Raw genomic sequence first — 26,177 nt, forward strand, 5'->3', positions numbered from 1 at the left:
TTTTCTGTATTATAGCTGAGATTAATAAAAATTCTATGTATAAGACTTTTTGTTTTTCTATAGTTAGATTACAGACATCCTGCCAGAATGATTTCTTCAAAGCCCAGACTTGTCGTACCTATGGCCTCAAGACGCTGCTTGAGGGAGTTAGCAGAGCTGTTCTCAAACCAAACCATCAAACATCACCCAATTTGCAGCAGTTTATTTTAAAGAACTTATTGTGTTTAGAGAAGGTTTGTTATTGCTTTAGATCATACATTCGTTGCTTTTAAAAAGCATTTAAGTTGGGAAGTTATGTACCTGTGTTTGATTTTCTGTATTTATTCCTTTAGGAATAATTCTCTGGATATAAAAGATCTGGTTAAACAATTTCATCAGCTTAAAGGTAAGTGCACAAGTGATAGTTTTAATGTTGATTATAAGTTACATTGCTAACATACATTCAAAGTTAGAATGATGCTATCAGATGTTTTCCTTCTAAATAATCACATTAATGTGTTATATGTAAATAATCACACTGAAGCTTTGTTTTTTATTAACTCAGTGTTTTTTTTTTTTTAATTTGGGAAATGACATTTCAGAGAATTCTAAATCTTGTTGGAAAAACATCTTTTCAAACCATTTGGTACAGTGAACGTACAAGAATGCCTAGAACAGTGTATATAAACTATGACTCAGACCCAGCAGTATGCCCATCTTTAGGGGAAATATAATGAAATTGAAGAGCATTGCACTTGATAGCAATAAAGGCTTATTATAGTGAGACATTTTACTTAATAAAGTTATACAGTTGAGCATCCTAATTCAAAAATCCCAAATCCCAAATGCTCCAAAATCCACTGGAGTACTGATACCACAATACTCAAGAAATTTCAGATTTGTGGGAATTTTGAGTTTCATATTTTGGATTAAGTATGCTCAACTAAAAACCTCTATGAAAATAGCCCCCAAATCCAAAAAACTCTGAAATCTGAAACACATTGGGTTCCAGGCATTCAGATAAAGCATATTCAACTTGTAAAAACACTCTTCTGGAAAATCTTTGTTAAAAGGTTAATCTACCTTGAAAAACAAATAAACAAAAACAAAAAAACCCTGATGGTTACTTGCAGTCCAGTCTGGAAGACAGGAATTACATATCTCTGACCATACGTTCTGTTCCAAGAGTCTCCAGGTATAGATAGATAAGTTTTTCATAGGATAGTGGTGGTCTTCACATTTCAGACACTGACAAGGTAGCATATAACTGCTTTAAAAAGTGCTTTGTGTACGTTTAAATGTCTATCTCACATGAACATGATAGCATGAAGCAGTTGACAGAGGAGAGCAGTTTTTAGAATGAAATTTGAGAAGATAATTATAAGCAAAAGCAGATTTAATGGTCAAATCTCAAGGACAGGGGTACATAGATAAGTGGCAAAACAAAGCCAGTGTGAAAAATAAATAATTCTACCATATTGGCTGACCAGCATTTTGAATGATCATAGAGTTGAGTTCTGTGAGTTGTCAACCACTTTTATACTGTCACTTTGTGAGGTTAATAGATAACATGACAATAGTAGGGAGAAATTAGGAAGTAGATACAGGAAATTGTAAAATCATTAGAATTTAGATCTGCAGTGAAAGAGACGCCAAAAACAGAAAGCAAAATTACGAATAGCAACAGTCAGCATTTGGAGAGGCAGAGAATGAAGTGCGCTTGTTCAGGAATATTTATTGTCTAGTCTGGCTGCTTCCCTGATGTCTCAGCTCACTATGGTAAAAGGTTGAGGACTTGCTTACCATCAGCAGCAAATACAGCCAAGTGTAAGAACATCAATTACCCTTCCCCTCCCCATGAGCCTGGTTTTCCAGGTAGTTAGGTTGTTACTGTCTTTGTATTTGTGTTTTCTATACTGAGGGCTGAATTCAGAGTAAAAGGGGAGTGTGCAGACTTGCTATGTTTAAGAATGGTGATTAAAATCAGTGAATCTTTATGGTGGAAGGTAGCTTTTGAGTTGAATTTGTTAACTGAAAGAGGTTATTCAATTCATTAGCAAGTAGACTAAACAAATGTGAATTCTGGTTCAGGTAGGTAATCTGTGAATCTCAGAATTAAAAATTAACAGACTAACAAAATTAATAGAAGAGTTATACTTTTGATGTAAGTATGGGGTAAGAGATACTTCTGCTTTTCTCTTCAGATAACTAAAGATATCAAGGAGGTGGACATAGCATACAAAAACCTGAAAGCAAGCTCACAGTAGGATTGTAGAAACAGATTGCTCTTTGGGCAGTAGACTAGGGATGGGAAGGAAACATGAAGGGATGACTAGGAAATAGTTCCATGTTTCTGGCTAATATCAGTTTGGTTCACTTGTCTTTTTTTTTTTTTTTTTTTTTTGTCATCCCAAATAGTATCTTAGTGGACAAACACTACCCAATAACAAAGGTCCTATCATAGTGACTGCATGAGTCTACCTTCAATCCGGAAAGTATTACTCTGGGCTGAGTGAGACTCGGTGGGGATATACAGGCACCTTAAATGTCTCACATAGCAGCATATTTCCTCCCTTGAGTGACATCCTCCTATCTTCTGGCTGCTTTCATTCCTCAACTACTCTTCCTGTGGGAGCTCTGAGAAAATTTGGTTTGGTGTTCAGTTCTCTACAATAAAATGTAGGTGTGACAGGTGGCACCTTCTCTTTCATCCAAGTAGAACTTCCCTTGTAGATCCTAGTTTAAATGTGGAGGCAGTACCTGTAATACCCCATATGCTCTATTGGTCCCAAGGATGGAGACCCTCCCAGACTTTAAGTGAACTTGTAAGCTATGGACATGAACCATTCTTTGAAGACTGACTCTAAATCTAGTCTTTCAGCTCTTCAGTATGAGCAAGATCAGCCTAGAGACAGCGCGAGGTATTAGAACTCGGTGATGTAGGCAAGAACAAAGGGCCATCCCTAGTGCACTGGTGCCCCTTTCAGCTCCAAGATATCAGATAGGAGTATGTGTTTTCCAAAGAGCGCTCAGTGAGGATGTCAATGTTCTCTAAAACTATTTCCAGACCTTGCATTTGCTGCCCAGCAGCTTACTCCATGCTGCCCATATGCTAGAAAGCATGGAGATAAGAACATGCTGTACATACCATTTGTTTTAGCGAACATTTCATTCTGGAATTTTTCCTAGAAAAAAGCACCATTTGGAGCCTCGTCATAGGACCACAAATGTTTACTCATCTCCCCAGTGGCTTTAAAAATTCACAGTCAGGTGATAGAGAAGGGGGAAGCAAAGAACCAAACAATGGAGGCAAACTGTTTTCACTTCTGATCATTGCTCATTTCACACCTTAGAGCTTAGTGTCTTTAGGATGGTCCCCAACTCTATTGGCCATCATTGTGGCATTTTACCCCAGATACCATTGCATAGTGTTTATGCTGTGAAATTCTTGGATCCTCCTTTTGTTTTTGCTGCAGTTTGATCAAACAGATCTCACTAGATCATGTCACTGAAAGAGCCCCCATTTCTCAGTCTTCTAATCAAATCATCAGTTGATGAACTTAAAACTCAGGTAATATTTTAAAGCAACAGAGTCATCCCCTTAAATTCCACCACTTAGGATTTGCTAGGAAAAGAAGAAATAAAGGAATGGAATTATTGAGTAACTGGTTCTAAGCACTTAGAAATTTTGCCAAAGAGAAATATGAGGCTTGGGAGTTTCTAAAGAAAGAGTTAGAATTTGAACTCAGATCTTCTTGGTAGCATGGCTCCATGTTCTTTACACTATAGAGGTATGTACATTCTAGGATCCCTCTCAAAAAATCTGATTCTTGAACTCAGGAGTAATGGGAGAAGAATTGAACTCCTATCCCTACAATATTTTCAACTATTTGTTTTACTTTTGTCTCCCTTGTTGCCATCTTATGGGGAACCTGAAGCCCAGAAGGTACTATTCTGATCTTCTCACCACTAGTTTAGAGGGCACTAGTTTTGCTCTAAGTGGCAACTGACAGCTCACCACAGCCACTTACCGCTTCTCATCCCCCTAAGCCTAACTGCATCCAGCTCCCAGTGTTGGCTTTCCACAGAAGTAGGAACAGAGGTTAACATCCATGAGTCCTTCGGTCAATCTCCAGCAGTACCACCCGCCCCCAAAAAAAGAGAAAAAGAACTAGCCCACCTGGACCCTGAAGTTACTTTTAACTTTTCTGATTCTTGACTTGGCCATATAATAGTAATTATGGTCAGGAACTGCTGCCCATCATTGGGCCCAGTTTGATTCCTATGCAGCACTTTAGCAATTATAGGTATCATTAAGTATTCTGTTAAGCTATTTATTCACATTAGGTGTTCATATTAACTTGAGTTTAATTCTTACGCCAGATTCTGTTGTGTGCCTTATTTTGTGTAGTTGATTACACATACTGGTAACTATCCATTTATAATTAATAACCATTTTAATTTATAAAAGAAGGAATGGTATCTATTCTAGACACTAAAGTTTATGGGTTCTCATACTATTGTGCCACATGCTAGGCCTTTTTTCAAGTACGATATAATGATTTCCTAAACAGGGATGGGCATGTGCCAAAATGACCCCTTTATTATTTTTCGAAGTCTTTTATTTGCCTGGGAAGGGTAATGGATAATTTATACCAAGTAAAGATTTCATTAAGCTTAAAAAAAGTTTTATCACTTGGAATGAAATGAAAGGGTGACTTAGGTCATTCATGCTTTTCCATTGTGGTAAGATTAATTAGTTGGAATTAGTTTAAAGAAAGCCATATAAATCATTGAACAATTGGAATAGTCAAGAATCAGTCTGGCAGGCGCAGTGGTGCATGCCTATAATCCCAGCAACTTGGGAGGCTGGGGCAGGAGACTAGAGTTCAAACCCAGCCCTAGCAACTTAGCGAGGCCCTAAGCAACTCAGCAAGACCCTGTCTCTAATAAAATATAAAAAAGGGCTGGGGATTTGATTCAGTGGTTAAGCAACCCTGGGTTCAATTCCTGGTACCAAAAAAAAAAAAAAAAAAAAAAAAAAAACACAAATGAATCAGAGTCTGAGTGTTACTCTAGGGACCACAAACTTGAGATTAGGATTGAACCACCTGGGTTGGTAGCATAAAGTTATGACCAACCAGAAAAGCTGGAACAGAAAACCAGGTTGCCAAGATGAGGTCAGGAATACTTAGAAGACAGTCAAAATATGAGAGAAAACTATCTTGGTTTTTAGCTTTATGAGCTGGGTGTATAATTTCTGTCATCCAGAAACTTTGATAGTTTCTTATTGTCCATAAAATTATGCCTTTTGAAAAATATTAGTGTGCTTTGATTTCAGATAGCTCCTAGCTATTCTTTTGCATTGGTGATCTTTACCCATTGAAGAATTCAGTTACCTTAGAGGAAAGGGAAATACAGCTTGGAATAAGGAAGTCATTACTCGCTATTGAGTTTCCCAAGTTCATGGTGAGCAAGATATACTTTGAAGTTCTGCAGGAGCCTGATCTTATTGAGAGAAGATTTCCTTAAAATAACCACAGCTGAGTTTTAAGAGTCAAAAGCTACCAAAATCAAATTTTTACTTTAAAAGCCTTAGAGGAGGAAAGAGGCAGGCTATATAAGGTTGATTCCTGCTGTAAATGAAATGGAAATGGAAAACCCTTCTTGGCAATGTGTTGTACTGGGATGTGTGTAGAGCCTAAACACGTTAGCCAAGATAGAAAGAAGGCACGAAGGAGGTAGAAAGAATCTCCAATCAGAAAATCCTTAAATTCCAGCAGAAGGCTTTTTCTTTCCTGGGGTGCTATCTGGAAGAAAGTGGTGCCTCTTAGAGAAGGGCTATGTGGCACTGCTTTAGCCTGACATGCTGCATCCATTCACTACTCTATCATATATCAGCATTCCATAAATACTTAAAAATTGCATTGAAGCAATAGATTAGAAATAAGTAATTTCGTTGGGCCTGATATACTACTACTGGTGTCCTGTGGCCGTGGTATGGCTTTACTTGGATCCAGATATTTTGCATTGCCTAATGACTAGCATGGAATCAGCATCTGAAAGGCAAAGTGAAACAGGAATAGTACATAATATCTAAGCTCAGAAGAAAGTATCTGTCAGCTGGACCTTAGATGTTACAGAGGATCAAATTAAGAAGGGGAATCTATCAGTCCTTTGGAAATAAGCAAACATGGCACACTTTCCAGAAAGTTGGAAACATCTGAGCAGTGACTGTAAGGACAGAGACCTACAACCCAGAGACAGAGGTACATACATCTCTATCAGAGGTGACTGCAGCAGAAAGAGCATGTGGCTCAGAGCCACAGCATACCCCAGCACTCAGATTTCCTCTTTAGAAGGGAGAGAACCTTTGCCAAAGTAATGATAACCCCTAAGAGACCCAATAATTAATCAAAAGACTTAAATTAAGGAAATTAAGGACAAATGAACTCAAATCGATTTCCATGCATGTATAATTTTGTTGGGATGAACCTAACTACTATGTATAACCATAAAACTCTAAAAAAAAGGTAAATTCTGATTCACTGGGAAATGGGCATTTCAATGCAAGATAAGATTAGTTAAAGAAAAGTAATGCTTTCTGAGCACATCTAAGTCATAGAATATACATTTTGATGACTCTACAAGAGAATGGCATGCAAACTTTTCTGTGATCTGATTCTTAACCTGTCAGTCATCTCTCTCATAGCATATCTTCATAGACCTTATGATACTATTTGTCATCTCCTGAAAATGCTAAGTAATTTCAAATTCCTTGATTTCAGCTTCTCTGTTCTTCTCCCTCCCTTTTCTTCTTTCATATTCTATGTATTCTTAAAGTCCACAGATATTAAATTTCTGACAATTGCCACATGCTATGCTAGGTGCAGTTCAATGGGGGAGAGATTTAGTATCAGCTATGATGGAGTAGGTGACATTGTACTTTCCTCCTATTATAAGCAAACCATAAAGGCTGGATAAATCATACACACTAAGTCCAGTGCTTGGATTCTTGGGAAAAGGAAATCATTGAAATTAAGATCCCATATTCACTCTGGGTTTTTCCCTGAGGGAATTTTTCAAATTCTTGTGCAGGAACATAGAGTCCAAGCAGCATGTAGAAGGTCTGGGAAGAAAAATGGAAGAGTCTGGAGTTGCCAGTTGCAACCCCAAATTTGAATGACAGGGTACCAGAGAAATCTCTCCCAAGAAAATTCCCTCATATTTTTGTTCAATTCCTAAGCTGTTCATGTGTGAATTAAAGCTTGAAGAGTTTCGGTAGAGAAAGGTTATTGAAGACTGAAAGCTGTGTAGAGATTTCAGAACTGGTACGTCAGGACAGACTTTGAGCTTGAAACTTAGCCAAAATGAAGAAACTTCTGTGAAACCCTGGTAGTTCAGTTGAGACCCTAGAAAGATCATACCTTATGAAATAATAACAATGTGCTAGGAGGTAGAACAAAGCTGAAAATATCCACACTTTAACAAAATCTAAAGCCAAGTCTCCAGAATATCAATTAACCTGTCATAAGAAAATAACATAATCAGAGCCTCTATAGTGTGTCATTTATCATTTCTAGCATACATTAAAAATTACTAGCCATTCAAAGAAGTAGAAGGAGGGACTAATAAGGGAGATAAATGAAACACTCACTAGAGAGAAAATAGATGATCCAAATAACTACATGAGGGACAGACAAGATGATTAATGTTTTCAGAAGATAGAAAAAATGAATGAAAAGATGGAGAACTTCAACAGAGTTAGAATCCACAAAGTAAGAAAAAAATTGTTACTCATAACTAAAAATTGAAAACTTACTGGATTTATTCGCTAACAGAAGACAGAATTGGGAAACTGAAAAACAGGCCAATAGACAACCAAATTAAAAACAAAAAGAAAAACAATGGGACAGAGCATAAAAGACATGAGACACTATCAAAAGATCTAAAATGTGTAATTAGAGTTGTAGGAAAAGAAAAGAGTAAATGAAAAAGAAGGATTATTTGAAAAAATAATGTCTGAGAAGTCCTGATTGAAAGACATCAGCTTACAGATTAAGTAGTTTGGTGAACCCACAGCAGGATAATACAAAGAAAACAACAACTACATTACAATCAAACTGGTGAAAATGACAAAAAGCATGAGAGCACTCAAGGTAAAATAAGGTACAATAAGATAAAGACCTCATGTCTTAATGGAGACTATAGAGGCCAAAAGATAATAGAAGGATAACTTTAAAGTACTGAAAACGAAAAAAAAAAAAACACAAAACAAAAGACTGCCAGAATATAAATGACTATATTCCCAGTGAAGAAATCCTTTAGAAAATGAAAGCAAAGGCCTGGGGGATATAGCTCAGTTGGTAGAGTGCTTGCCTTGCAAAGCACAAGGCCCTGGGTTCAACCCCCTGCACCACAAAAAAAAGAAAAAGAAAAAAAGAAAAAAAAAGAAAGAAAATGAAAGAGATTCTCAAAGCAGACAAACTGAGAAGGGCCATCAGACCTGCTCAATGAACTTTTAAAGAAGTTTATGATCAAACAAGGAATACAGGAAAGTTCCTAAATCTAGTAATGTGTATGCACAAAAGATTTACAGGTAACATTATATTCAGCAGTGAATATTGAAGGCTTTCCCTCAAGATTTGGGCCAACACAAAGATTTCTTTCATTTCACCATTTTTTTTTTTTTTTTACCTTGTACTGTAGGTTCTAGTCAATGCAATAAGGCAAACAATAACAAAAAAGATACACAGAGAAGTAAATTAGTCACAGATGACATGATTATGATGTAGAAAATCCAAAATAAAATAATTCCTCTCTTCTTGATAAACATCCATTTTTCTACAGAGAAGAGGGGTATATGGGACATAGCCCAGATTTTCATTGACAGTTAATTAAAACAATAGATGCATTATCTTGTTGTCCTAAATATTAAGAATATCAACAAGCACCAAGAAAAATGATAATACAAAGTCATAGAATTAAAACAGACATGAGAGCTGGGGGTAGCTCCGTGGTAGAGTGCTTGCCTTGCATGCATGAGGCGCTGGGTTCAATCCTCAGCACCACATAAATAAATAAAGGCATTGTGTCCATCTGCAACTAAAAACAAAAAATTTTTAAAAACCAGACATGATATCTTAAAAGTAGCATACAACCCAATCCTCCTGCCATGTTTCTTCATTGCTTCTAATTTATGCCCCTTATCAGGAAAATTTTTAGTTGCATGTACCTGACAACTAATTAACAGTGACTTTATGTAAACAAGATATCTAGAAGGTGGTGTTCATTTCTGCTTCTAATATGATAAAGTGTCAAGCATCCACTGCTGATATTCTAGCATATTTTACTTGTTCCCTCATGCCCACTGCTCTAGGTGTTAAGCCCACGTTGGCTTGAGAAAGGAGAAAGTAGTGGTACCAGTGATATTTCTTCCTTTTGTTAAGAAAGGAAGATCTTTGCAAGCTCTCTAGCAGAATTCAACTTCTGTCCCAAGGGCCTCGGGAGGTTGATAAAGGTTCTAGTAAGGGAGAATAAATTTGACAGGTCTGGTTTGGACCTCTGTATAGAGATTACATTGGCATCTTGGACAGGGCGGTTGTGTGGGAATGTCCCATGTGTTGGGAGACATCTAGCATCCTCTGGTCTTGGCTTTTTAAAACCAGTAGTGCCTCCCAGGCATTAAGACAACTAAAAATGCTCCCTCTACCCTCATAAGTACTTTTTGAGGAAGGGGGGGATACCAATACAGCTTGAAGACCACTGTGGTGTTAGTGGCCCCACCTGGGGCCGAGTATATTGCTGCTTCAAACATAGGATGCTCTTAGGATAGGATAATAATGTGCCTAAAAATGAAATTGGGAGAGAGGTTTGGGTAAAATGTGTGAGTGTGGTGAGAAGCTAGATGTATGGAAGAATGGGTCGGGGAAGAGAAGGAAGGGGATAACTTGAAATAGACCTAGAGGAGGAGAGAGAAGGAATAAACCAGAGATGACAAATTGCTTTTGGTGATGCTCCACATGGCCCAGATATGTTTGATGGTACAGTTAAAGAACCAACAGGAAAGAAAAGGCAAAGAAGAGTGGCTTGGGAAGTTGCTTAGGATATGCCTAATGGCTATTTTCCCCAAAACTGGCCTTCCCATTTCCTTTAGACCAAAGTACCTAGTGCTTTTATACCTGCACCTTATTTCCAAAGCTTAACAAAAATAACCTAAAAGCCTCAGGCATATTTTAGCCACTACCCTGAGTACATTGTCATATCATCTGCTTATCAGACTGTGCTCTTTAGAATCTCTGATTCCTCAGTATCTTTCACGTAGTTGAAAAGTAGTTAAAAATTGTTGAATGAAGAATGAATAAAAGGAAGGGGAAAGGAAGAGAATTCATCCACTTTTTAAATTCACATCTCTGTTTTTCTCAATTGCAGTCAGCTCAGCACACTATTATTGAACACTTATTAAATTCTTATCATCTTTGGTCCTGGTATCATACATACCTGAAATTCTTGACTTTAATTAAGCCTCTACTGCAACCTCCAGTCTTTATGCACCCTCTCCTGTCTCCTGCTGTTGCTTCTCTTCTGATCTTTTGACTTCTTTTGATTTCCCTTTCAGTGCCAAAATATACGTTTTCTTCATGTTTCCCTGGCAATTATGTATGTCCCAGGTGCCCATATGAATTCTACATATTCCAACAAATACTATATGCTTGAATTTGACCTCTTTATCTTATTAGTTCCATGGAAAATCAGGATTCAGAAGAATTTTAATCAATTTGATTAACTTTATTAAGTGAACTTTTTTACAAAGAGAAATGCCCTTCATTCTGTTCCTAATTCTTTCTCTGCAGTGTTGTTTTTTTTTCTTTTTTCCTTTTTTTTTTTGTAAGAATCAGATCGCTGAAGTCAGTTATCTTCACAAGAATGATAAAATGAACTACAGAAAACCTAGTACACAACTTTAAGAAATAGTTTTCTATGATTTCAAAGTTACTAGTCAGCAGTTGTTAGACTTATTAAACAGACTTTAAAACATTGGAGAAAAGCTCTTTACGTTTCTTAAACAGGAACTCAATATAGATTTACATGATGTTATACATGATTAACTAGTGTGTTTATATTGGTTAACATTTTCTCATGTAATCTAAGCAAAACTAAATGGTCAATAGAGTGCTTTGCATTTTCAAGAACACTATAAAAGGTTAAGCCATCTGGTCTCAATTTTTAAAAAAATAAGGGTATATTCAAAAGCCTCTATGATCTATATATATTTGTGTAGTGAAGTGTACACATATGTATATACCTATGAAGAAGAAGAAAAAAAAGCACTGCATCCTGCCACCCAGCTTAGGAAACTGTCAGTCTAATTTTAATCAAAGGTGTATTAAAGATACTTGATTAATTTTTAATTTGACATCATCTTTTCAAAACTTTTCTGAATCTCCAGTTGGGGCATTGACTTATTTTCTGCCCCTTTTAAATATGAGAGCACTGTCAGGTGTATTATTTCATTTAGTCTCCACAAAAACACAGTAAGGTCAAAATTATCCTCATTTTACAGATGAGGAGGCTGAAGTTCTGATTTGATCATGCACCTATTAAATCACAGAGCCAGCATAGAAACCTGTATCTTCTCATGCAGTTTTTTATTGTGAAAAAGTTGTCTGTGGGTTGGGAGGGAACAATCAAATTCTCTGATAAACTGTTAATGACTCATAATCACATATGCTTGTATTTTCCAGGGATGTTTGCTATTTAATAGGGGCCTTCTATAGAAAGAATGTCATTCTAATATTTTAAATTATTCTATTAATCTCCCAGATACAGATATCTAGGGATACTTAAAAGGACAAGGTGGGCCTTTGCAGAGTTGCCTATACCGTGTCCTGCAAATAGTACAGCATATAGGTCCTGTGCAAATGATAGGGAATTGCTATAATTAAATTCATAGGGCTGATTTGGTTCCTAACCCTCCTGGTTTAAAAAACAAAACAAAAAACCAGTGATTGGGGAATTTAAGACCTTATGGGGAAAAATAAGGTCTCAAGTCAGGAATCAAGTTGGGTTTTGCTTCACCTTCACTGTAATGCAGGCTTCCAACTCGTCCAGAAGAGGGCTGCAGTGACCCTGGGGCAGAGGCGCCAGTTTCTCAGTGTGCCTCTCGTCTTGGGCTTTCAGCCTAACCTGCTAGCTGCAGCACAGGTGTCTCTCCATGCTCTAGGCTGATGGCAGCCTACTCGCCTTACTCAGTGCAGGTGTGCTAAGTGGGGCATGAGGCTCCTGTTGTTCTCCACCCCTGCTGGCCTTGGGGGTGGGGCTTTCTCAGTGTTCCTGCTCTGTGATCCATGAGGCAGCCAAACTCTGCCTTGCATCATTGGTGCATCTTAGGTCAAACATTTCTGCTCTCTGCCTCAAGAGTAGGCGAACTCTCTCTGGCCTTCTACTCTGCTACATATTTTATGGGAGGCCTGCAGAAAGGTGTATGTGAGCAAGTGTGAAGGCCCATTGAGTATAGAGTCTTAAGTTATTTCAGAATGATGTCCTAGGCCTCATCAGTATATTTATCCTAGGCTTTTAACAGTATGTTCAGATTTTAGCTGATAGTTTACCAGCAAATATGATGGCAACCTCATCTTTCTGACCCTGCCATCCCTTCCCTCCTTGGAGGGGCTGGTTGCTCTTTGAAATCAGGTTAATTGGTTACCTTACGACTTTAGCTGTCTGATGGCCTCAAAAAAACTTTTTTTAAAATTAACTCCGGCTTGTTCAACCCTTAACTCCCTGCCCCTGCACCATTTCTCTGATACGGTGATGAACTCTAGGGCGCTTTATCACTACTGAACTACACTTCAGCCCATTTTATTTTTTGAGGACAGGATCTTGTTAAGTTGCTGAGGCTGGCCTCGAATTTGTGATCCTTCTACCTTAGCCTAAGTCACCATGATTGTAGGCATGAGTCACTGGTGCCCACTTTATCTGGCTTTTTTTTGTTGTTTTGATTGGAGTGGTATTTTTTTAATATACTTTTTAGTTGTAGATGGACATCTTTATTACTTATTTTTATTGTGTGCTGAGGGCTCAAACCCAGTGCTTTAGCATGTGCAAGGCAAGCACTCTTACCACTGAGGCTACAGCCCCAGCCCAGGGAGTGGTATTTTTAAAGCTTCTATATACTAAGCAGAAGAGTAATCTCCCAAGGTCAGGTTTCTTAAAACTAAGAGTTTCTCTGACTCCCAAAATCATTTTTGCAGGGTAGCGGGTGGGGATGGTGGAAATGGGATTGAACTCAGGGGCATTCGGTCACTGAGCCACATCTGCAGCAGTCCTCTTTTGTATTTTATTTAGAGACAGGGTCTCACTGAGTTTACTTAGTGCCTTGCTTTTTGCTGAGACTGGATTTGAACTCAGGCGGATACTTCTACCTCAGCCTCCCAAGTCGCTGGGATTACAGGCAGGTGCCACCGTGCCCAGCCCAAGATCTTTATAATAGTACCATTATTAGGTACTTGTAGTTCTCTACCTATAATATTTGTGTATCTGTTTTCTTCTGTATAAATGTAAGTTGTGTGGTACCTCATCTTGATCTTCATCCTCAGCAGTGCCACACAGTCCTCTTACACATCATACCAGTATTCAGCCATGCATCAGGAGGTAAAGGGTGTGTTAAGAGGGTAAGGCAAGATCTGAGGAGATGAATGGTTAGGAAAAAAAGAGGGTTAGTGTTCTAAGCAGAGGTAGGTTAAGAGTAGATGGATTTTTAAGAAAAATATTTTCTTTGGCATGTGACCATTTGGTGTGGTGTCCATGTCCAGAATTTATTAAGAAAGTAGCAGCAATATGAAGGGAGATACTGCAGGGCACTGTTCTTTGGGAAGCAGCCAAACCTATGAAAATACCTCTACCAAGAGTATCACCTTGATCCAACATACTCTTGTGAAGCAAATTACATTTTTCCTGTACATTTCATTAGAGAAATACTGCTGTAAGAGAAAATCCTCAGCAAGCAGATGTGAAAACTTCCAATAAATACTACCGAGGTGCTTAGACAGGTGTGTGGGTGATAAACATAATCTTATAGCAATTTTTCACCTCCAGGTGAAAATGACTTCCTGTGTCATCAGTTATCTTGGCCTTCTAGGTCTTTCCTCAGGCCTGAGGATTCATTTAGTTCACTGAGAAACAGGGTTCTCTTTTCCTTTTGTCTAGGTCAGTATGGTTTTAGCTGCATGACAGCGAATCTGTCTCATCAGCACGTGCTACCACTTTTAGGTTAAAATATAGGCATTTCCTTATGTAAAAAATCCTCTAGTTTCCCAGTTTACTAATTCACCAATAATCCACTAAGTCCCAAGTTTTCAATTTTTGGAATATTTCAATGAAATTGACCCAGGTGTGTTAAAATAGGTTTAAAATTATAACTTAGAACTTGTATATCCTTTATATTTTCATATGTATGAAATATTTCTAATGCTCTAATGATTTGCCTATATTCTAAAAAGAATAGAACTCTAAAAACAGTTATTTCAAACATAAGTGGTACATTTGTTGCTCATTTAAGTTTTTATAGGTATTCCGTATCTGGGATGATGGGACAAAATCGGTTAAGTTAAATTTTGAATCTAAATCATCTTACATTGAGGAATGCCTCTATTAATATGACAGCATCTGTGTCATTACTAAGTTATGACATCTGGAGATTTAGGTAATTTATTTCCCAAACTGGTCTTTTGTTTTTTCCTTTCCCCATCTTTGTGTGGAACTTTGGCTCAGGAGTTTTTTCCATGGAGGTTTTTCAGCATCCTTATTTCTAGGAAAGAATTAGCATTTTTTTCCCCTCAAGATGCTGACCAGCTTAGGGTGTATGATTATAGCTTCACCACTGTGCTATTTAGGGGATTTAAGGTCACTTATTTCTAAGGATATGATCCAAGGGTCTCAAGGGGATAAGGAAAGTTTCATCACCCATATTAAATCACATATGTTAGAAAATAAAGCATAAACTTGTGTATATGGACATTTGAATGCACAACCTATCATTGCTTTCTTTATAATATTCCTTTGGAATATATGCTGATTAACCCACCTGACTGTTATTATTTAGTAGAGAAGTGGTCAGAATGAGCGACACAGGAGAAGAAACCAGAATTTGTAAAAGAAACCAGAAGGAACGCCTGTAGTTTCCCAAGAACCTACCGGATGGAAAAATCCACTACACAGAGGAGGACAATATAAGTGGACCACAGTTAGCAACAAGACCACCCAGTTTCCTTATTTAATACTGAGTTCCCACAGACTGAGGGGACAAGTGAAGCAGTTCATGGTCCTTCTTCCAAACCAGTCACCCCCAAGACTACCACCCCCACCCTCATCACCATCTCCAGCAGCTGTCTCAGCAGAGTTGCCTATGTCCCAGCTGACCCAGCTCAGTTTGCCACTCAGATGTTAGGTAATGTTTCATCTATTCATTCTGATCAATCTGACATTTTAATGGTGGACGTGGCAACAAGTATGCCTGTTATTAACAAGGTACTGAGCTCAGAGATTGCTGAAGAACTCGTGGTGACCACTCCTCTGTGTCCTGGAGAGGCAGTATCTGTACAGGTTGTGAGCCAGACATCTGTGCAGGTAGATGTGGGTCCTGTACCTAAGGACTATGAGGCTGAACTATCAACGGCTTTCTCAATCCCCTTGCAGGCTGAACAAGATCCTCCTGCTTATGATCAAGCTCCTAAGGTCCCTTTGCAGGCTGATTCTCAGGTTACAACAGCCCTTCGTATATCATCTATATATAACAATCAGCCTGTCGCTGAAGGAATTGTCTATGTTGAGCAAATACCAGAACATATAGTTATCCCTTTTACTGATCAAGTTGCTTGTCTGAAAGGAAATGGGCAGTTACCACCAGTTAGTTCCAAACCTGTACAGTTGGAGGAGGATGCAGATTTTGAGTCCTCAATAAATATGGAGGCAGAAGCTACCGTTCTGCTCTCCAACAGCTGTTTGGAAGGTCAGCCCAAGGGAGCTGCAGAATCCTTGGATGCAGAGGGCTTTATCAAAATAGGCTCTGAACAATCTCTGCATGTTGAAGTGGAGATCATTTCCACAGACCCTGGGCAGAAGGAGACACAGGAGAACTCTGCACCCCAGGACACAGGCAAACCTGTGCCCTCAGGGGACACTGCAGCAGTGTACTCAGTTGCACCCATAAAGTCATCTAGTGGCCCCTTCCCTCGTATTCCAGAAGGCCTTACTGAGCCAGAAATCGAACCCGAGGGGGAAGCAGTACCTGAACAGGTTTGATGAGGCCAGGTAAGAAAATCAGATGCTTACATATTTACACATTGCATTTCAGGTGACATCTGTATCGCAGGAAACCATCTAGGTAGGCTCCTTGCAGACTGGTCACAGGCTTTGTTTTCTATAGGCTTTTAAATGCCAAACGTACCTAAAAGCTTTGCTGTGTTTGAGATTTTACTTTTATGAGATGAGTGATTCTAATGCGACATCCTGCAAGTTTGGTCATCCAGCACTTTTGTGTCCTTTGGAAATACATTATGAACATTAGAACCTGTTGTCAGGTACAAAATGTCATATTTATGCCACCTGAATAATACTATTGCAAAACTGCAATTAGGAGTGTTGGTTTGAAATTTCTCACTTGTGAATGTAAAATCAAACTGCGGCATTGCACTTACGTGGGCTGTGCATTTAAAACATGGAAGAAATGGTGGTGTGTTTGATTCTGCTTTCGCACCGAGAGCTCTGCAACAGGTCTGGGGTGCTGGGTCTGGAGCTTCCTGCAGCTGAGGGAGCAGCTTCATAGCTGGATGGAGAGAGAGGAAGGGTTAGGTGGAGCTTCTGTCACACATGGGAGCAGGAAGGATGGCCAGGCACTGGAGCAACAGTAGAAGCAGTTCCCATGATTGGCTTCCTTCAACCAGTTCCCCTGGACCAGTGTCAAATTGAAGCTGCTTTCTTGGCTGCTGAACTGCCACCCATGTTTTCCTGTGACAGACATGATGTGACCTCCATCTCAATGGAATTTGCTCTGCCACCCTTCTGCACCATCTGGACACTTGCAGAGGCTCTTCCCTCTGGAGCAATGGAAGGATGCGCATGAGACAGTGCCCCCAACCCTTTTGCAGAAACTCTCAGCTCTTGACTGACTTGAGTCAGAATAATAAAGCAGGTGTTTAGCAAAGATCAATTCTGTCTGGCGGTGTGACAGGGATTCAGAACAGCTGAAAAGGTAGAGGGCAGTACACTGTGTAGCCTGTGGCACTGGCATTATCCTCGTGACTTAAGCAGAGCTTCACACCAAGTCACCGTTTTCAGGTGTTTAGTTGTTTCAAAGTAAAAGAGTTGCCCTCGGCGCTAAGAAAATGCAGATTGAGTTCTCCAGCTTTCTCCCACTGAAAAAACTGAAGACTTGGCTTGTGTGTATATATTTTAATAAGCTTGAAGAAAGATCAGTTTAAAGGATCCGATGCTGTCAAAAAAATCATCAGCTTAATCATGTGCATAGTGGTCTTTTCTGGGGGAAGTAAAGAAGGCTGCACCAGGAACAGATGGCCCAGTGTTCAAAAGGTAAACTAGCACATCTGGCAAAGTGAAACTCCTCCATCAGGAACTCTCTTCCCTGAGATCCCACCTTCTGTGATTCAGCTCTCCAAAACAGTGCTCTTGTCTTTATTAGGCAAGTCACACTTGGCATTGCAGACTGTTTGTTATAAGTCAATAAATGGCATTCCTAGACCTGTTCTTAAAGAACCCTGTGGGACCAACCTAGGTCTCTGGTTTAAGCCTTGCTAAAAGGAACTCTCTGGGGTTCTGAGTCCTAGATTATGTGATGATTAATGTGTGGCAGGAGATAATAGATTAAGTGATCAAAATGATATATTGTGACTTCTTCAGGAAAGAAAACAAAAATCACTATGCATATGCATTAACACCTCCCACCACAGGCTTAGCACACACAGTTGAGTCAGTTTTATTGACTGTCCCTTTCCTCTGAGGACCCTATTAGAAACTATGTCTAAAGTTTCAGAATCTGGAAACAGTAACTTAGAATGAAATTGCTGCTTTAGCCACAACTCTAGTGTCCCTGCCACTTGGTATCACAACACTGTCTTCCTTTTCCAACTGTACTGAATGGCTCTCTTGTTTCACATTACCAGACACTGTAGCCCTCTCTATAGCATGCTTTATGGCACATATTATTACAGCTATTTGTTTATGTTTTTTAAAAAAAGATTTACAAAGACTTTACTGTGCATAGCGCCTGATACAGAGACCAAAACTTTAACGCCTGCAAATTTTTTTTTTTTTTTATAGCACTAGCAACAAGCGAAGCAGGACAACCACCACCATATTCTAACATGTGGACCCTTTACTGTCTAACTGATATGAATCAACAAAGTCGCCCATCACCGCCACCAGCACCTGGGCCTTTCCCCCAAGCAACCCTCTATTTATCTAATCCTAAGGATCCACAGTTTCTGCAGAATCCACCGCAAGTTACTTCTCCAACTTATGTGATGATGGATGACAGCAAGAAGACCAGTGCCCCACCTTTTATTTTAGTAGGCTCAAATGTTCAGGAAGCACAGGATTGGAAACCCCTTCCTGGACATGCCGTTGTCTCACAGTCAGATGGCATGAAGAGATATGCTGCAGTACAAGTACCCATTGCTATTCCTGCAGATCAGAAATTTCAGAAACATACCCTAAATCCCCCAAATGCTAGTCCTCCTACAAGTGGAAAAGATGTCCCCAGACCACAAAGCCCAGTTTTTCTTTCTGTTGCTTTCCCAGTAGAAGATGTAGCTAAAAAAGGTTCAGGATCTGGTGACAAACGTTCTCCCTTTGGAAGTTATGGTATTGCTGGAGAGATTACTGTGACTACTGCCCATGTTCGCAGAGCAGAAACTAAAAACTGGTAGGTAAATTTTCCTACCATAATATGTGGGCCTTAACACTTGAGTTTCCAGCATTGCTGACTTAGAGATTGAGATTCCCAAACTGCATAATGATGCAAACCTTGTAATTCTGACTACTCAGGAAGCTGAGATAGGAGGACCACAAGTTTGAGGCCAGCCTTGGGAATTTAGCATGACCTTGTCTCAAAAAGGGGCTGGGACTATAAGTTTAGTGGTAGAGTACTTGCCTAACATGTGCAAGGCCCTGGGTTCAATCCCTAGAACAGGCAAAAAAAAAAAAAAAAAAAAAAAAAAAAAAAAAATTTGATGTGGTTGTCTCCAGCTGCCTCAACCACTGCTTATTAATAAATGCCCAATACATGAATCATGCAACCCAGTCACCTTTGACTATGTGGTAGATTCCAAAAGGGGGCGGATTTTAAAGGACAAGCTAAACCTAGTTGCTGTGTTGATGGAATGGGGAGGTAGAGACGAGATGAGTTGGGAACTGCTGGAGAGCAAAGTTGAGAGAAGTACTGGTAAGAGTTTGGAAACCCTGAACAGCAAAGAGACAACTGGAATTAAGGAGATAAGAATGTTATCACAAATCCTGTTTCATTCAGCTTGTGCTTAGGGTCAGGACCTATGCAAGCCCCTCCTCCCTGATGTGTGGACAGTAGGATGAGCAAAACCTGGAACCTACATCTTAGGGAGACAAATGTCAGGGATTAAAACAATGGACTGATGCAGCGTGCCTTTCAGTTATGATTAGGTAGGGTGTTCAGGCTTGGAAACCAGAAGGAGGTGGGTCCCCTGTGTCAGTGTGACTTTCAGCATGAAATGGTGAGACTGCAGTGGAAAAGCACAGGTAGTTGATTAGTAACACAGCAGGATGGTAGATCTTACATTTCTGATCTTCCACTCACTTCCATGATTAAATTCGACGTTTACATTATTCCTAACAGATGCCGAAAATGACGCTGTTTTGAGTCAACATTCAAGGTGGAGTCTGCCACTAAGCGTATATCAATAAACTTCCTGCAAGCATTAAACCTTGTATTCTTATTTTTATAACTTGGGAGATCACAAAACACCTTAAAATCATTTCAGACTTGTGAAGAGCATTTCTTACGCATACCTTTTAAGCCACTTTTAACAGGTCTAGTCACAGGTTCACCAGGCATTCTGTGTTCACAGTGAATGCAAACACCTCTCTATGATAATGTATGATACTCTATGACTCAGAAATTTAGTGCCGGCTGCCTTCATACCACTGTGCGTACTAAGGTGACTGGGTAACTCTGGCACTGGTAAAAGGACACCATTAAGGGGCAGCATTAGCATACTTGTTTTAAAAGGAATCACACTTTCGGAACATTCTAAAGTCTTTATTTAGCATCAGATTATTTCATTATAACACTTGTTAAGATGCAATTAAAATAATTTACCGGCAGCTACCTAAGGCCCCTTGGATCAGTATCTCAGTCTGGGGTTTGGATAAATACTATAAGATTAATGTACCCCAATTAAAGGGGCAAAGCTACTGTACAGTAGGTCTCCATACATATTTTAAGTACACAGGTACCTTGCAAATTTGAAATGCACAAGACCTCCTTTTATATAGTTCGATACTTATAATACATGAGTGCAGCTTTAATTCTCTGATGGCATTAGCCACTGGAAGTTGAAGCACTTAAAAAGGTTTGTCATTATGTAATGGTGATTAAAATCTATATCTAGGGCATTTTTGTGGCTTGCTAGATTTTTATACATATTTTCAGTTCAAACGTACAATTTAAACATTTTTATCTCTAATGACAATGATTACAGAAAAAAATTCAGTACTAAAGTAAATGAAATCCTTTTCCAGTTTAGAATTTTCAGATCAGGAATACCTAGTCAATATTCAGGCATTATTTTTTCTTTTTGGAGATGGGAAGGGATAAACTTGAGAAGATTAATATGAATAAAAGCCATCTTACCAATTTAGTCTTTACAAAATGACAACCTCTACTTTTGAGCACATAAACATATATAGGAGAATTCTAAACATTTCAAAGTTATGTCTAAAACATTCAAGCATGACAGCATAAAAATATTCAAAATAACTTGATTTGGGATTATGATATATTCCATAAAGCTAAGGTTACATTTACATATAAACCTTCAGTAATTATGGCAATAGCAACCAGAAAAAGCATCTCCAGCAGTTTCTCTTACCTCTTTATAAAATAGTATTCCAAATAAGTATGTTTGGATCACAAAATTACTATGCATTTTTCCTAAGACTCACCACCAATATCATTGTATGCCCTATTTCTTGGGTGAAATGTAAGTTATGAGGTTTTTTTGTTTTGTTTGTTTTTTTAAAGATGAGTAGAAACCAAGGAAAAAATTTAAAAACATAGGTTTAAGACTTGTTTGTAGATTAGCCAAACACCCTGACTTGTCTGCATTTTAATAAATGTCAGGCAAATTGAAGTAGTTTCTGTCCCAGTAGCTGCCAGAGTAAATCCAGTCCTGTGCTCCATTGTAGGGATTAGGACCTTGATGGAACCACCTGTTTAAAGAGAAAGGACAAAATTTACAGGGGAAACAGGCTGAAATCACAGGGTATCTGCCACGTCAGTAGCTTGTAGTACTATTTCCCTATTGTAGAATTCCCTGCACTGTGAGAGTTAGGGATTTACACAGAGATGCTGAAGAAGTGATGCTGTTTTGCTCCTTGGGGAACGTATATGTAGAATATTTAAAAAAGGGGTAATGAAAGCACGCAAACGGGATACGATCTACAGCAGTCAGCAATGCAGTACTACTTCACAGAAGTAGGTTTTTCTAATGCGGTGGTTAGAAACACTTTTTTTTTTTTGTATTGGGGATTGAACCCCGGGGAGCTTTACCACCGAGCTATATCCATCCTTTTTAGTTTTTCTTTTGAGACAGGGTCTTGCTAAATTGCTAAGACTGGCCTCAAACTTGTATCATCTTGCCTCACCCTCACAAGCAGCTGAATTATAGGTGTGTGCCACTGCCTTTAGCAAGAAAGTCTAATTGGTTCATCCTCTGGTCCTGCTCCTTTTCTAACATACCTACAGCATTATGTGAGGTGCCTGGCTCAGAGTCCATTCCCTCCAAATGCAAAGTTCCACTTTAAGCTGAATGTCAGAGTAGTTATAAAAATGCTAGCTGCCCAAGTCAGTAACTAATAGCAAACTTGGGTTTGAGTTTAAAGACAATGATTTCTCTAATATAATATGCTAAGCACAATCCACTAAAATTAATCTAAATCTTCCTGAGCAAATTACCTCAATGCAAATACATATTCTTAGGATAGATACAGCTTTTAACATCTTAATCAGACCTAATTCTAGAAAGAGTTGCCCTAAACATATTCTTACCCTTCTTCTTACCCATTTTCCACAATACCAGCTTTCTACAGGATATGGAAATGCAAAACTACTTGCTCAAAAGGTTCAATTTGTGTAACATTTTGTAAATACAATTTAGTTTTCAGTGTAACATCTATGAAAACAGTTTTCTATGTGTTGTCACTCTTTGCAAAAAAACATTGCTTCTACGACTACTTAATAAGGGTGAAGTCAGACTTGTTTGGTGACTCTGATATTACTATTATCATTTTATCAACAATAAAAATCCTTAGAGAAAAAATGCTTTATATTAGGCTAATTCCTTTAAGGATCATACAGTAAATGTCCATGACACCAAATTTTCCAAATTATTACATAAATTATTTAGCTTTTGGGACTTTTGCTAATTAGAAGTATATTTTAAATGATTAAAATATGGGTTATTTAGGGTTTGGATATACTAAAAAAAATCTCAGGAACTATTATTTCATATAATCATGGAACTTTTTTATCTAATATGAAATACAAAGTTTATCTTCCTTTGGGTTTCAAAAGTCCAAGCAATAAAATAAAATTGCTCTCGTAGTCAGGCTTAGAAAAGTCAAGCACGTCAGAGAAGTAGACAAATCAAAATCAAGGTAAGCCAAAGTACCTTAAAAAGTTAAACTCTGGCCTCATGCCATTAGAGTTGTTACAACAAGACATTTTACAGGATGGTCATGTTCACAATCTTCAAGGAAAAGTTCTCCAAAGACTATGTTGCAAGCCTACCTTCAGGGTTTGCCTGTTGTTGGGAACAGTTCAGCCAGAACACTGCACTAAAGATGAGTCACTCCAGAGTAGCACCTGATGGCCAAGGCTTCTTTCAACCTCCAATTCTAATTCAGAGTGCTTGTGTCTGGAAAGCCCTCTGCTGCTACAACACCCCTTTCCCCCTACAGAAAAATCTAAATCTTAAACCTTAGAACTAAGCGTGGGCAAGAGGAAAGACGTCATTCAGTCTACAGTGTCCAGGGGTATATATCAGTAAAAGGATATTTATAAAAAAATATTTCTGCACCATGCTCCCACTGTGGAAAGACTATCACCAATTTGTTTTCTTGCATCACCCTGCCCCTCTCTGCCAGTCCTATCTTTCCTACAGTTCTCCGACCTCTCCCCCATGCCTTCCCTATTGACGTTTGGGGGCTTCTTTAAGGAAATAAGCCAGGATCACAAGCAGCCACCCTCCTCAGCAGGGCTCACAAGCAACCTGAAACACTGCAGCCTGAACTCTCTTCAAGTGAGTAAAAGGAACATGAGCAGAGACACCAGATTTTAGTATGGAGAAATGTGGCCACATTAAAGTGAGTTTCTGGGTTGACTTCTAGAAAACTAGCTAGCTCTATTCAGAAGGAAATGGTCTTTGACAAAACTGCACCACTTCTACCCTTGTTCAAACTGAGCTAAACTGTTTTAAAGCACATGGTCAGTTCCGAGAACAAAGTCCGTGAGCTTGCAATCTCATCACCACTACTGGAAAGGAGCTCAAAGCAAGGACTCTTGTGGACAAAGCATGGGCAGGAACATTTTAAAGACCAGTATGCTCATGTAAGAACTACTGAGGCTAAGAGACCTGTGGAAGCAACCAAGTGCAAGCCTCCAAGTGACAGCTCACAAACGCAGCTCTAGTTTTTATTTTCAACAAGTTCTCTGCAGATCTTTGTTTTTGGAATGCTCAGACTTTCATCTGATTAGTAAAAATTCTTGGTGGACTTTTTTGCTTATATTATATACCAGAAAACAGAACCAGTAAAGCAGTACAAAAATGGGGCTTTCTGGGAAAAAAAAAAAAAAAAAAAAACAAAAACTAGAAAGACTGATAAAGTATATCACATATTTTCAAAAGGGATCACAGCAAAATGGCTTCAACTGAAGGACTAGAGAAGGTGAAGGCTCTGATCATGGATCTGCTGTTTACCAGCTGTGTACCTTTGAGCATGGCTCCTAAATGAAATGAAATATACCATTATTTGCTTCCCTTCAATACAAAAAAGGGAATTCCAAACCAGCAATTTTCACACGGTATTCCAGAGCTCTAGGGACCTGGGCTCTGTACAGATGGGAGAAAGTGAGGAGTGGCCCTGGCCCAGGCCCAGGCTCTGCCCATGAGCCTCGATTTGCATGTGTTCAAATTTGTAAAGTCTTTGAGTTCATTTGCAAAGAAGATTCTCATGTTATCAAAAAAGGTCAAAACCTACTGGATTAGATACAAGGTAATTTCTAAAACTAAGATCTTTCTTTTGCTGCAAAAAGTTGACCAAATAATATCCTTTGGAATGCCTGAAAAATTATGCCCAAATTAGCTCTAACATTTACTTAATAACTTTGAATTATATAGAAAATGTTTTTATGGTATTTCTAAGTGATTTTACTCCTCAACACATGTGACTAGGTAACTTTTGATAAGAAAAACGTTTCTACTCCAAAATGGAATACAAGATGTTATTTAAACAAATTCCCACTGCCTTTACATATCAAATCTCTTGTTTTTGAAAAGTAAAAGTACTGCCTAAATATCAATGATACATGATATATGCATGAGCAAATGGCTCTTATTTTCATGCTAAAATCTTTAATTCTGCATTTTACTTTTCCTCTATAATAAGGGACAGGGTTTGCTGGATAAGGAAAGAAACTAAGTTTAATGGGCCTTTCCTATGATAACTGTATGGGAATATTTTAACTTTAATTTCCCAGCAGTCATTTTTCTTTGTCACACGCGATTCTTTTGGCTTTAATACTTAAATTCCAATGACTGAATAATATTTTGATAATAATTTGAACAATAATTTTTCATAAAATTAGACTAATATTTGAATGTTTTTTCATAGTAATTATGTTAAAATGTTTCAATGAATTCGGTGGAAAAACTGAATAAATGTGATATTATTCTAAATAATTAGACTTCACAGAGCTCCTTCAAGATTCCATTCATAAGAACCTAGCAGAGTCTGTAGTGCACAGCATCTGATAACCCTGCTTCCCACACACAGCAGTCTGCCTGAGGGCTCAGTCACACACTGAAGATGATACGCACCTCGTCTTCCAGTCTTCTTCCGACTTGGACCTGTTTTTACGGGCTGCTCTTTGTTTTTCCTCAAGCCGTTTTTTTTCTTCACTAGCTTGATCTAAAACAAAAACATTAGTGAAAAACATTTATTCTCTACACAAAGAATTCCAGACACACTGCTAAGCACAGTAACTTTATGGAGAACCACTCTCCATATATATGAGTTTCTCTGCACTAAAACATAGCCATTGTCAAACAGGAAGTTAAAATCTTACATACCCAGGCTAGGAAGAGGCAGGGCTGGCATTCAAAAGGCCCTCAAGTCTTTTGATAGCTCATGCCCTTAATAACCTCCACATTTACCAAAAACCCCTTGCTTTTCATAAAGCCAAAAAAATTAAAATGTTTCAATAAAAAAAATTGGATAGAAAAACTATTTTAAATTGTTCTAAATTCTTAGCAAGACCTCACAGAACTCATTCAAATTCTGTTCATAAAAAATTAAAACAATTTTCCAGAATGCTGTTGTTCTGTCTCACTGGAGACGATCAGACAAGTGAGGATGGGGTTTCTACCCTGGGTACTACTGACACATTGGAGGGGATGATTCTTCACTGCCAGAGGTGGTCCTGTACATGACAGGATGTTTAGCAGCAGCCCAGCCTCTAGATACTGCTTTCCCCAGATGTGACAAAGTCTCCAGATTTTGCCATATGTTTCTTGGAGATGGGGGTTTGTTCCCTTTTGAAGGAACATGTTAAAAGAAATTTAACACTTTAAAAATGATTTAAATAATTATCCAAGGGAAAGTAATGCTTCCCACTGCCCACCCCCCACCAAATACTGGGAATTGAACCA

General features: G+C 38.6%; 2 protein-coding genes across 8 annotated transcripts in view; one reads left to right on the plus strand and one right to left on the minus strand.

The window, feature by feature from the left end:
* Positions 1–87: 87 nt before the first annotated feature.
* On the plus strand, positions 88–19,002 carry CABYR (calcium binding tyrosine phosphorylation regulated; the record flags this gene model as incomplete). Its single annotated transcript, XM_079108748.1, is given in 12 exon segments — positions 88–115; positions 118–162; positions 165–237; positions 333–385; positions 15,083–15,099; positions 15,103–15,190; positions 15,193–15,213; positions 15,216–15,259; positions 15,262–15,339; positions 15,341–15,377; positions 15,380–15,427; positions 18,316–19,002. Coding segments are annotated over 12 exon segments (1,140 nt in total). The 3' UTR covers positions 18,924–19,002.
* A 1,270-nt stretch (positions 19,003–20,272) lies between these two features.
* Positions 20,273–26,177, minus strand: part of OSBPL1A (oxysterol binding protein like 1A) — a 200,196-nt gene continuing 194,291 nt past the window's right edge. For all 7 annotated transcript variants that reach the window (XM_079108737.1, XM_079108736.1, XM_079108739.1 and 4 more), the window contains 2 exons: positions 25,347–25,437; positions 20,273–21,459 (listed from right to left, as the gene is read on the minus strand). In XM_079108737.1, the coding sequence (XP_078964863.1) occupies positions 21,357–21,459; positions 25,347–25,437 (194 nt within the window). In that variant the 3' untranslated portion in view covers positions 20,273–21,356. The remainder of the gene's footprint in view (positions 21,460–25,346; positions 25,438–26,177) is intronic.

This window comes from Sciurus vulgaris (assembly GCF_902686455.1).
Source record: "Sciurus vulgaris genome assembly, chromosome: 13".
NCBI lineage: Eukaryota > Metazoa > Chordata > Mammalia > Rodentia > Sciuridae > Sciurus > Sciurus vulgaris.